This window comes from Ciconia boyciana, chromosome 8, assembly GCF_034638445.1.
Source record: "Ciconia boyciana chromosome 8, ASM3463844v1, whole genome shotgun sequence".
In the NCBI taxonomy this organism is placed as follows: domain Eukaryota; kingdom Metazoa; phylum Chordata; class Aves; order Ciconiiformes; family Ciconiidae; genus Ciconia; species Ciconia boyciana.
Window position 1 is genome coordinate 25,690,053 of NC_132941.1, and position 13,308 is coordinate 25,703,360.

Genomic DNA, 13,308 nt, shown 5'->3' on the forward strand with positions numbered 1-13,308 from the left:
TTAGCTGCTAAGGACTGGAGCATGGGACATAGTCAACAGGACAAGAGTACACATCAAATACAATACTCCGTCTATATTGCAACAGAACTTTTCACCTGTGTTCAGACTAGAATCCCTTTGCATATATAGATCTCTATATTTATAGAAGGTACTCAACATATTGAACACTATCCAGACTACTTTTCTTAAAGCTTCCCATCCTTCCTTTCTACACCTTCCCACTCTACTTTCATTTTCTGGATGAAAAACAAGCTTACCCAAAAAAAGGAATGTGTATTAACAGATTGGGTAGTACCACCTGCTGTTTTATTTAAAATGGTGTAAAGCCCTTAACTGTGTCATTCACCTGAAAGGCCCAGAAACAGCTGGCAAACACTCCACCCCCATAAAGCACCAAAACTACTTTCCACTTCTCTTACACTGAAGAGCAGAACAGGCCACAGCACCAAACCTCTACTTGATACGCACATTTTTTGGAGATGCTCAGACAGATGTGATACAGCGCTGATGTTAACGCCAGCAGGAAGGAAGGAGGAGTAACAAGAGTTACCTGAAGTAACCCAATTCAGCATCCCTGGGACTCATGGGGTGCAGAACAGCATCACCAGAAACACAGAGGCTATCCACTGAGCTATTGGTGTCTCTTTCCTAGAGGCTCAAAGGGTAACCTTAACACAAAAGGAGAACACCATGTACGTTTTGAGTAAAGTGCTGGTTTAAAGTCTAGTTTGAAAGTAGATGAGCAACAAGAATAGAAGAAACCCCAAACTACATACTTGATATACACGTTGAGCATGCGTTTTCCACTTGGGGAAAAGGCATCTCATTGCCAATTTAAACTACTTCAGGAAAAGACTCCTCAGGTTTGACTTGCATCTCATTTTGCTGGAGATGCACTGGTAACCATTAAAAATAAGGTAATGCACATTTTGGAAAGAGTTCTCTTACTTGCAGACTAAAAATGATTTAGTTCCCCAGGAAAGTACTCCTGCATCTCACTGTGACAGTTTGATCTCCCTGCACACAATCTGCACCTCCAATGCCTACACTTGTTCAAAGCTTCTGAACATAAACAGGTTTTAAGCTGCAGTTCCCTTAAAATCCCTTGATGCACAAGGAGCATCCTTTGCTCTAATGATCATGCTCAAAATTTCATGGCTTACAAGCAAAATATTTTAGCTGACCATTTCCATAACTCAAAATACTTGAATAAAACACCCACACAGTGACAAGAATGAGACTTTAATCAGTTTTAAGTGGAGTTTTAACACTAAGAGATAAAGGGTTGTTAAACACAATAACAAATGGACATCTGATTTGTATGAGGCATTATCCTGTACATGTCATACTTGGTTTTTGTGTATTCTCAGTGCATAGCATTACACACAGAGCCACTGTTGCACAGCACAATAGTATTTGAAGAGGCTGAATCAGAGTAAGGCTGCTTAACAGACTGATTTTTTTTTTCTTTTAGTATCTATATATATATATATGCTATATGAAAACAGACTGAAAATTTGAACCAGCAGAGAAAGGCAGCTCTGCCAAACACCGCAGTTGGAGCCCCTTTTAGTGCACAGTTCCACCCCATCCACCTGCATGCATGACACTTTCTAACAGTATTTAAAAGGTAAACGAGGCACTTGGTGGCAACCACAGGCATCGTTAACATATTGCACACATTTGCTATGACTAAACATGGAACTTGCACACTAGCATCTTTTTTTTTTTTTTTTGAAAGCTGAAAACATTTGATGCTGCATGTAAACTCCACTTCAGTTTACAATGTGCGCCACAGGAACAAATCCGGATGCTATTTATACAACTGCCCTTTAATAGCTGTGGCAAATATTTTGAGTGGGGCTACCAATGACTAGGGGATGCTTCAGGGCCTAACAGTAAGCTCTTACTGAAGTGATGCCTTCAAGTAGTTTCAGACATGTAAGCTGTTGCACATCCAAAAAGGCTTAAGCATACAGTCCAGAAACTCAAGGAAAGATTACCTACAGAATGCAGTTCAAGCTAATTATGAATACTGTCATAAATAAAGTTTTAATAAGGACTCAAAAACCTTTCAGTCATAGTAATTCTTGTCAACTTCTATGGGGGTGGTAACTGAAATAAAGTATAGGAGAGTATGTATAATATATATTTATATATATAATATATATATAATGCCATTTTTCCATTTCCAATGACTACACCATAAAATGTAAGCAAGGCTTCTCAAAGACATTGAAACATTCAAAAAAAAAATCAAACCCTCATTCCAACCTTCACATTCCAAAGGAAAAATAACAGTGCAAAAGCCCATCACGTCATGATTTCCAATCCAGCCCTCAGCGTTACATACCGGAACCACACCAATCCAATTTTTATTATCCAAAGTGGGGCATGCAGCAGTGTCAACATCCGAATACTTTTAAAGCATGAACATTTTTGTTTATTAGCCAACACAACTTTCAACTGTTAAAAAACAGACAAGGTGAAACATGATTTGAAGGGTAAGAGTTAAACATCACATCCCAAGGTAACCACCTCCAGCTCATCAATAACAGTGGGAATAATGAGCACTGGAACCAGCAATCTTGATCCATTAAGCTATTAAAGTCTAATTAAACCTATTAAAAAATATTTATCAGCTTTGTTAGAAGTTAGAATCATGAATCTGATGAGCAAAATTGACCAACAGATGCTGGGAAAAAAAAAAAAAGAAAAGCACTTTATACCTTTGTTTACCAATAGTAATTACTGGAAGTCCTGCCTTGTCTCATTCAAATTCTTACCATTAATGCTGTTGTACAGGGCCCTTACAGATTCCATACACAGTTGTTATCTAGGCGAGAACACAGCTAATGAACTTCAATGTCAGCACCAGTAAGTTAATTAAAATGGGGGGGTGTATTATATCCTAAAAAAAAAGTGTCAATTTGGGGACAGCTATTCATGGCATACTTTAGAGAAAACAAGTTTGTCAGCTACTTCACATTTGTATGCAACAGTAGTTGCACTCTTAAGTCATCTGCAGTCTGGGCATGTCAATTATATACCAAAAGTGAATCTCAAGCCCTACTCCTGGCTATATCCCTACGAACAAATAATACAACACTGCCAGTTTATAAATCTAATTTGTTGGGTGGTTGGGGTTTTTTTTGTTTTAATAGCAAACAATGTATTTGGGACGAGCTCTGCTCTTTAAAAGTACACATCTTCATATACACCCAAGGTTGAGAATTTACTGCAACACTGGTTTCCTCTATATTATGTGTAATGTCTGTTTTTAAAACATCGTAGGTACTGAGTATTCAAGTAAAATTCCCTAACAGTTAATGACGTTTTTTTAAAAAGTGTGCAAAACTGCAAAACTCATTGTAATAGAATGTGTAAGGTCAAAGGGGTGGAACAGCTGACAGAGGTTTGATTGAATAAATGCATCATAAATCCTCAAAACAAACACTACCTGAAGAATCTCCAATTTAAATTTCCTGTGCACCATTACAAAATATTTTTATATTAATGAGAAAAAAGCTTGCAAGGCAGCACATGAAGTATTCACAGCAGGAATATGATTGAAAAACTAGTAATACAAATGTAAGATGTTGACTGATGTATGCACTAATAGCATCTGACTTTTAGCACTGGCCTTGATTACACAGGAGATGGAGCAGCCATTACAATTCAGAAAAAAACAATTAATAAGTCATTGTCAAATTTTATAACAATTTGTTTCAAGCCCATATTTTAGTTGATAGCCTCCACATTTGTATGGTTAAGTCATTGTTGCTGTGTTTCCTTTCTGTGACCCCAATAATTTTTCTCCCTTCATTTGTGGGTCTTTAGGATGTTGTGAAGGTTCATTCCTGTACCCCTATACAGAATCACTCCCTCTAGCTGCCTTTTCTAGCACCATTACACTTAAAAAAAATAAAATGCACAAACAACAAGCAGTGACAGCGGCGACTCTTCAACTGTCCAGGATGAATTATGGTAGCATGCTAAAGAAAGGTGCATGTAAATAGCCGGATATGGTACACAGGCCAAGCTCCAGCAGACTATATTCCTTTCTGAGCATTACTTTCCATCCCCCATCCAAAATACATGCATTAGAATGTAGTAAAACCCTCTAGAAACATCTCTTAGCCAACTGCAGACTCTTCTGTTGCCACACAAGTGCAAAAAAAGGGGCAGGATGTGAACCTGTGTATTTTCAAAACTTCGTTTGGTGACAGAACACAAAAGGAAAAATTCCTACGTATACATATTAGATCTGTCTCCACTTTTATAAAACTGGAATAAAATGGGAAAGTGCCATGTTTATAGTTCCTAATTGAAGTTTTAATGTCCTTTTGACACAAAAAGGTATATACATACGAGAGCTATGTAACTTTTTTTTTCCCCCAACTGGACAAGTGTCAAACCCTGTAGATTTATAGGGCAAAACAAGATTGGTCAGGAAAGAATTCTTCCTATAATTGGTAATCTGACACTATGTCCTTTTGCCATTTAAAAAGGTCCTTTTTTCAGTTTATTCAAGTTTGTCACTCTTCATGGTTGTTTTTTGTGTGTGTGGTTTTTTTTATCTCCGATAAAAAAAATATTCAGACTTTTGTAATCTGTGTATGCTGATCTTCATCAAAAGGTTCATTCTCTGGATCAGAGTCAGTGGTGTCAGAGTATCTATAATGATCAGGTTCATTGTCACTAACATCTGGTGTTACAGAAGTTGAACTGCTAGCCTCTGGATTTGATGGCTCTTCTACTGTTTTTGTGAAAAATAGCTTCACCTGGGAAAGGAAAAAACAACATTTAAAAAGGGAACCTGGACTTTAACCGAGCACAGGTAACAATGTAATTTTTAACAGCATGGTTCCTTTCGCTACACTGAATCACAGCAGTGCTCCTCTCTCTACTCTGGAAAGAAGGAAACAAAGAAAGAGCTCTTCTGAGGTTAGCCAGCCTCTCACTACCACCCCTGACAAAATAAAGAACTGGCAAAGCAGCAGGTTTTTCAAGCCCAGCTGAAGGAGTTCTGCATATCTGCACCAACCACTGGTACTCAAGTTATAGCAGCACAACATACCACTGCGGCAGGCCATGCCACACTAAGCTTTTCAACCATCCTACCTTCTAGACCTCTGTGAGCACAAAAGAAGATTGTAGTAAGAGTGCACAGGAATGAACAAAACACCCTATAATTGGTGACGTGTGTGTGTGTGTTAAAAGTCTGATCCAAGCAATATTCCAACAAGCAACTATGACCATTACCTTCAAATGAGCACTGCTGGGGTCTAACTGGTATTTTATGGGCAAGTTAAAAAAACGCTAAAATTCTTAAAAATGCCTTTTTCATTTTTAAAAACAGTGCTGGCAATGGCTTATATTCCTCAAAGCTAAACTCATGGGTTAAGGCATTCCCATGAAGCAGGCACCTCTGCAAATCAACTCAGGAATTACTGTGTAAAGCTCAGAGCTCATGGCAATGCAGCTGGTACAGGAAAGATGCTACCAGGTCTCTGGGTCTCCCACTACTCGTCTCCAATGGCTCTGACAAATACCTGAAACAGCCCAAAGCCTTCACTCCCAGTCTCAACATCTATCGACTTCCCAAAAAGCAGATAAACTTACAAAGCTAGAAGCTTTGCTAAGTGGTGGCAATACTAATACATTAATTAAATTTCTACATAGACAGCAGTTTCAAATGGTTCCTCCATAAGGCAAGACAAACAAATCTGGTAACGTCAAGCAGCTTTTCAGCTTTGTTTACACATAATATATACTGACCTTGAAGTTTGGAGAGAAATATCTGTTGGCTTTGTCCTTATTTGCTTTGTCTAGATCGTTTTTTGTTAATGTAAGGATTAAATATTCCTTATCATTATCTGAGCGCTCTGTACTGAAAATACCATCAAGTTCCTGATCTGAAACTAGACTTCCATTTTCTACTTTGTCTGAATTTTCATCCAGTCCTATGAAGAATGTATTTACCCAAAAGTGAAACATTTTGTCCTGGGGAGGAAGAACACAAAGAACAAGCTTGCTTTAGTATTCGCTAGTGGCACATTAATTAGACTAATATCAGCTGGTCAAAAACAAATAGGTAATATCAGATGTAACTTGTTTGGACAACAGTACATCATTGGTTACACTGCATGCAAAGACATTTTCACCAATTCTCCTAGACAATACGCAAAACTCTGCATTAATCAAACTCAATTTTAACCAATTAAGCTTTCAGAAGTCACTCCTTATCGAAAGTTGTTTTTTAAACAATCTAGCATACCTACAAAAAAAGCAGATGACAATAAATTAAACAAGTGTTGAACTTGTAATCACAAGGCATAAAGAGATTTTTTTTTGCTCATACCTTGCCAAGCAGTAGCCAAACCCAACAGACCACCTGTGCAAACCAGCTTAGGTGAGTAGTATTTATCAACAGAGAACATCCTCCCCTATAGCTTCCCACATAACAAAACGCTTTTATTTTTATACAGAAATAGCTGTAATTGAGCAAAAACACCCTACAAATACAGAACTCCTATTATAGTGGATTCATTGCTGCTTTACGGAGATGGTTTCTACCACTCAGATGTTTGCTGACCAGTACTAAGAGAAAGTCAGACTCTGGAAGTGTCTGCTGTCCTTCTACTCAACAGGAAGTTTTTAATGAGAAGATGAGGCACTGACAGTTTAGGTATATTCAACTTGAGCAGAACTTGACAGATGACCATCAACAGCTGGAAAGGTAAAAGTTAGATTATCCACTATAACACTGCAACAGGTATACCTGTACAAAGAGACAAAATATAAATGTATCGGTGATTTTTAAAAGTCACTGGAGAACTACCTGGTATCAGCCAGTATATTACATGCTTATCATTATGACTAGCATTATGACTAGCTTATCATTATGACTAGTTGTGAGTGTCTATCTCCATATGTGCTACTGAACAAGCAGCAATGTTTTGCTCTTGGCTAGACAGTCTCTGAAGATGATATGCCCAGGAACTTCACCTTTAAGCTTTCAGCTAAATAGCTCCGTAGGATGCATTGAATGCTCTTGTTTTAGTTCTCCATCACTTGCCATACTTTTGTCAGTCAAGAGTCGATATTGCCAAGATCAACTACTATTAGCAGGTTGATCCTGACTAGCACATTAAGCACTTCTCCATCTGAAACTGAGCTACACTTACTTCCTCTTTACAAAGGAAACCTTCTGTTTTACTCTGATTTGAGTTTTCAGGCAAAAGATCCAAAATGCAAATGGCTAGCCTTCCCACAATAGTCAGTATTTCTGCATTTCTGTTAAAGCTGCAAGGGTGACAAAGCTAGCACTTTGTCACCAGCTAGCACTAGCACCATACCAGAATCTAACATTCCTTGATATTATACAGGATCAGAACACAAAACAACTCCTTCTGAGCGGATTTACACATTTTGGTTTACCAGAGAGATTTAATTCCAATTTCTTATGGGAAAATCCAGGTCCTGCCCCATCTTCCTAGCTATTCACTTCTGCTGGTAAGCAGAGGGGGGGAATCAAGAGGTGGAACAGAAGTGGTTCTAGTGTGTATCATATCAGCATGCCTCCCTGCTGAAAGCCATCTGGCACCAGCAAAATATCACAACATTTTCCTCGGCCAATGAGAAGGGGGCAGGGAAGAGCTGGACTACTAAACTTATGTTGTTGTTGTTCTTCACAAATTAATAAAAACATGTAAGCACACAAATACTGGGAATTCAGAAGTGTCTGATGAAACAACTTCTACCTGCCTTCTCTACCAAAGGTCAGTAGACCCATTTTCAGTATTTTAGGTAAAGCATACAAAAACACTTTCACCTTGTGTGCATTTCTGTAAGCACCTAAGAGACCCCTAAACCTGTAAGGAAGTGCAACGGCAAAGACAAAAGTTAAATAATTCAGTCAGAAACACTTCTGGTAGTTAAGAAGTTATCCACTTCAATGCATGCCTCTTCAGTACCTTTGGGAATCAAGTTAATCTACCAAATTAACATGCTGTAATTACAGTTGTCTTGGGAGACTAACAGGCATTTGCCACTGCCACCAAGTCCCTTCAAGCCATCACATCTATGAAGAAGCCTTGTTGGAGCCCATCCACGCAAGGCAGCAGTCAGTAGGTTCTTGCCAGGCCCAAACTGCTCATACACTTAGCACTCTCCTCTTCTTCACTAATGCTACCTCAGAAACAGTCTTAAAATCCTGGAGTCCACTCCAGGATTTGTAAGTAGAGGATGAACATCCTGGGCAAGAGAGTTTATTCTTCTGTAATGTTCCAATGAGTCATCAGCCCGCCTGCTGAGGTCTCATGAAGAAAGTGGCAGTAGGCAAAATCCCCTTGAAGACGTCTTCAGGGTAACCTGGTCCAGGCTCCTCCTATGCCCAGGTAAGTCCCTCAAAAGATCCTCTAAAAGTCCTCCAAGGAGATGAGATGGCTACTCCTGCTCAAATCAAAAGACCAGTTCAGGTCAAAACAGAAACAATGAATGGCATCAGCTTTCCAGCTACAGAGCAGGAGGGATATGGAGTCCAGGTGATGTCCGCAATAAACAGCAGAAAAAGGCAAGCCTGAGCTGATGTTTCCAGCACCCAACAGCTCTGTAAACAGGTGGATATACTACCTGCAGTCTCACCACTGGTGAGAGGCCATCCTTCCAGTAAGGATTTAGAGAAGAAAGTGCACTTCCACACCATGACCACAGTTAAGGGAGATCCCACCTCTTGTAGCTTGGGTGATGGTACTACTATGTTTCATCCTTCTTCAGGACCACAATGCAGAAGCAGCAATGCACTTTGGTGCTGGTCCTCAGTGCCACCTATGACACCTCCAGTAAGGTCAGCAGAGGAGAGGACAAAGCTGATGAACAAGCTGCAGCAGATAGATGGGAAATGGCTTATACCAATAGTGCTGAAACATCTTTGGAGGAAAGCAGTGCCAAAGCAAACAAGGCCACTGGATGTAAACCAATGCCAGCTGAAGCAGAATGCACAGTCTTGTCATGCCTCACCTTAAACTTCATCAGGTGGAGCAGAACCAGGAAGGATTTACTGGGCACTTAAGGGCCTGCCTGAACAAGCAACTGCGGGGACTCAGCTTTACTGATAGAGTCTGGAGAAGACAAGACAGTCTACAAACTTCTCATTAGACATCTTTTAATCTGTTTTCCTTGGGATAAATTTGCAGAGGTCTTCAGGGACTCAAACTAAACAATACAACTTGGCTGAGCTGGTCATTTATCCTTCAATCTCCCTCCAGCTTTTTAAAGCATCAAGTTATTTTCTTTCCTTTCCCACTACACTAACTTAATTAGCTTAATAAACTAAGTTCATGGGTACTGGGGCATGGCACAGCCACTCAAATTGAGGGAAGACTTGGTCATGTTTTTTGGAATTAGCTCTTAAGGCTGATAACTGTGTGTCTGCTTTCACTGAAAAACAAAACTCATTATTCAAAGTGAGGATTCAGCCAGCTTCAGCTAAAGCATCAGGCTCTAAGATATTTCATGGGAGACAACAAAGAAAGTTGATGTAACATGGGCCAAAGATGGGAATTTTAAAAATCAAGGCATGAACTGAACTTGGGCTTTACATAGTAAACCAGAACACCAGATCAAGTTCTCACAGGAACACAATTTAATGAATAGGCTTCTGAAAACAAGTATTAGCTAGAGGCTTTTTTTTTTTAATGTGTTTTGCTTCACTTCCAGTTACATCACAGGCATCTGCCTTAAAAAAAAGTCGCAGATATATTTCTTCCCATAACCAAATCTGTATCATAAAATCTACAGTGCAGTATCAGACACTTGAGACAGAAGCTGATTTAATCACACTATTTTGACATACAATACCTATCCCCACCTTGTGCAGTTTTTCAGTTCTCAGACTGACAAAAATATACCTCACTCTAGAGCCAATACCTGCCTCTAACTGCACACTGAGGTCCAAATCCAAGATCCATTTAAACCATCAGCTAGGAGTTGCCATATCATCCTGAGAGTTTAATTTTGCAAAGAGATCTACAGGCACTTATAATCACTTTGCAGCACCAGCTAAGGGTTTTGGAGATGCTGTCCAGCAATCCGAAGATGGAGATCATGTTTCAAACTGTTCCATGCTGGCCTCACAGCCTTCCTGTAGTCATGGCTGATAGAAATTCTTGTATCATTTTCAGATCAACAGTTAAAGTCTTCTGACATTTTCAGAGTTCATTCTTCAGTGTTTGCTAAATAGCAATCACCCAAAGTCCTCTTGAACTGTGTAGCAGAACTTCTCATTTATGCAGACTCAAGAGATGAAATGGCATACCCAACAGCTCAAACAATGATGTCAGCGCTGGCTACGCTAGAGTCTGGGTATAAAACAGCAGTGACTTTGAAAAAAAACCCACACCAATGTTTCCCTCTCATCTATACTGGGACGACTCCTGAAAAAGGTCTCTTTTACTCCCAAGGCTCTGCAGGCAGGAAGATTACAAGATCTTCTGTACTGTTTTTAAACAGACTTTCACTGAACCAAGTGATATAAGAATACTCTGAAATACTTAAGATTATCATGTCAACATCAATAACTGGAATAAAAAGGCTTCACAAAGATACATGGAAGCAAACCTAGAGAGACTACAGCAGCAGTCGGAGATGGAAGAATAGCCAAGCTACAAGTCAGAGAAACAAAAAAACCATGCTCAAAAAAACCCCAAATTACTAACTTCTATCCATCAGAAATTCATACATAATAACTGTACTGAAGCCTCAAGCCGTTTTGTTCTCATATGAGCATGCATTTCATTCTTGAAAGGAAGTAGCTACATCATACTGAAGAAATGGTCCAAGAATAAAGTAAACAACTTTATTAGACAAGAAAAGACCAAAAGTTGTGGACTTACTAACTGATGCCAGGTGGCACAGATTATGGAAGAACTGAAACAGGGTAACTTTTTCAAAGCAGTCACCCTCTTACCAACATCATCTCACCAGCACCAATAATCCTTTGGCTGAGGTCAGCTCTTGCTAGCCACTGAATTTGCTTAAAATAAGTTTTGCCATTAAAAAACCAGGACACTTGACTGCTTTAAATTTCACATTGACACTGCGACACTACATGCTTAAAGTCACTTGGTCATTCAAGTTTGTTTTGTTTCATGCATAATAATTTTTCCAATAAGAGCTTGATCAAAGTTTAGGAGGAACCTCCATACTAGAGAGCTCTACAGATAATACTACTGTTCTTCAGAGGATTAAGAAATTTGAAAGCAAGTACAGGTGAGTGAATCTGGAGCACTTCAGCTGAGATCAGTGGTATCAAACACCAAACCAGACACAGCAGGAAGACACAGAAGTTTCCTTTATCTACAGAGATGAGACATAGCCACTCTCCAACCTGAGGCTCAGAATGGATCACAAATTACACTTTTAATTAATGTTATTAGGGTTTTTTATTAGGTTTCTTATGGAAAGTTAAAATGCAGACTGGTAGATATGTGATGCCTTTAAGTCTGTGCAAGAAAACTTGTTTAGCAGCTACCTATAAATCTGCTAACAGAAAACCCTAGAAGAGCAAGAACCAGTGACGGGCAACAGACCTGTAATTCCAGCTTTCATAAGCACGTGTGAATAAACCAGAATCTCTGAAAGATAAGATCCTGTGACTCCTAATTATGCTGTTCCTCATTAATTAGGTGATCACTGCATAGAGGTGATCTTCTCCAAAATGTGAGAAGTATCCACAGTGGAAGGCCCTCTCTTTTGGGGTTTTGAGTAAAAAAACTGCGTAGAGTCAGTTTATCTAGAAAAGGAACAGGCACAGATGTGAAACACTTGTACAGAGAAACGTGTTCAACCTTGTGCCAAGGTAGGTTTTCTGCCACAAATATTCACCTTTGCCCTATTCCCATCTTCATCACTTTATGTAACAAGTTGTCAAAAGAACCATGTGGAAGGATCTCCTCTAGTGCCAAAGCATGTGTCAGAGATAGAATATTTCACTAATTCTCAGTATGAAGACCTCAGCAGTGGTTTCATAAAGAACAGACTAACACGCTTATAATCCCAGAGGATCCATGGACCCAGTCCCAGATGCCCTCAATTCGTGTCTACATTTACAGTAGACCTAACAGAGGTGGTCTTACCAGAGCTGTGTAACACCATATACCAACTTTCTTTTGGCCTCCATTCTTACACAGGGTTGAGGACAATTAGACACTAGATTCAACAGATCTTTGAGGCAGACTATCAAGGCAGTTTCTTTACAAAAGACTTCTGTCTGGTGAAGGGATAGTTTCTATCTCTCAGAAAAGCTTGCAGATGTGGAAAGAAGAGCTTTCACCATCTCAGCATTTTGTAGCCCTAGCAGTCCAAAAACACTGAGAAAAGGAGCACCTCTGTACTATCTGTAATCCACAGAACCTGAATAGTTAGGGTACTTGATAAGAATAGACAAAAAGAAAAAAAAATCAACAAGCTACTCAAACTACAAAGAGATCCTTAAGAAATGAAACCATGGCTGATATGACACTCTGAAATGAAACTACAGCATAGTAACACGCTTGCTGCGTTTCTGCAGACAATTTTACACACTCTTGAAGAACGAATTTATACTACAGAAATTGTATGTGATAACGAGGAGCTCTAGTTCATGCTGTCACTAGATCTCAGTGCTCTCTATAGAGGCAGAACAAATACAGGAGTTCGTTCCTGGTGCTTACAGAGCCAAGATCCAGCATCTGAGCTGCGCACTGGTATTCTGGGGGCTTACTTGGGGAGAGGCTTCCTACAAAGTCCATTAGCAATCCATGTGTTACTGAAGATGGTAAAGAAATGACAAATTCACAGTTAAGATAGGACAGAGACCAGATAAAACAGGACCTGGTCTCAGATGTTTGGGTTTTGTTTCATCTCCTCCCTGCATCCTTCATTTCTAGCCCACAGTACTAATCTGAGTGCTCCTTTAAAAGTCCATTCTCAAAATTGGCTCCTGTGCATTGCAGTTTTAAATGTCAATAATTTTAAATGTTGAGTTAAAGTAGAATTTCTGCTTTTAAAATGCTTTAGTTTACAGTTCTCTGTATTGCATATAGCCACATTGACCAACTAAAACATCTCATTAAACAGGCATAAGAATATATTCCCATTACAAAACTGTTTAAAAACTTTTGCAGACATCAGTGCATAGCAAACAACAGAACATGACATTTCCAGCTAGTGAAATTACACCATTAAACTAGTACACAATACCTTGTAACTGAACAAGCCCACAAAATAGTGTGCACGTGTATTTACACAAACATCTAGCAGGTA

General features: G+C 39.3%; 1 protein-coding gene across 1 annotated transcript in view; it reads right to left on the reverse strand.

The window, feature by feature from the left end:
- Positions 1 to 1,221: 1,221 nt before the first annotated feature.
- PTEN (phosphatase and tensin homolog) overlaps positions 1,222 to 13,308 on the reverse strand; it is a 50,080-nt gene continuing 37,993 nt past the window's right edge. The window contains exons 8-9 of the mRNA XM_072870839.1: positions 5,782 to 6,006; positions 1,222 to 4,784 (exon numbers count right to left, since the gene is read on the reverse strand). Of these exons, the coding sequence (XP_072726940.1) occupies positions 4,599 to 4,784; positions 5,782 to 6,006 (411 nt within the window). The 3' untranslated portion in view covers positions 1,222 to 4,598. The remainder of the gene's footprint in view (positions 4,785 to 5,781; positions 6,007 to 13,308) is intronic.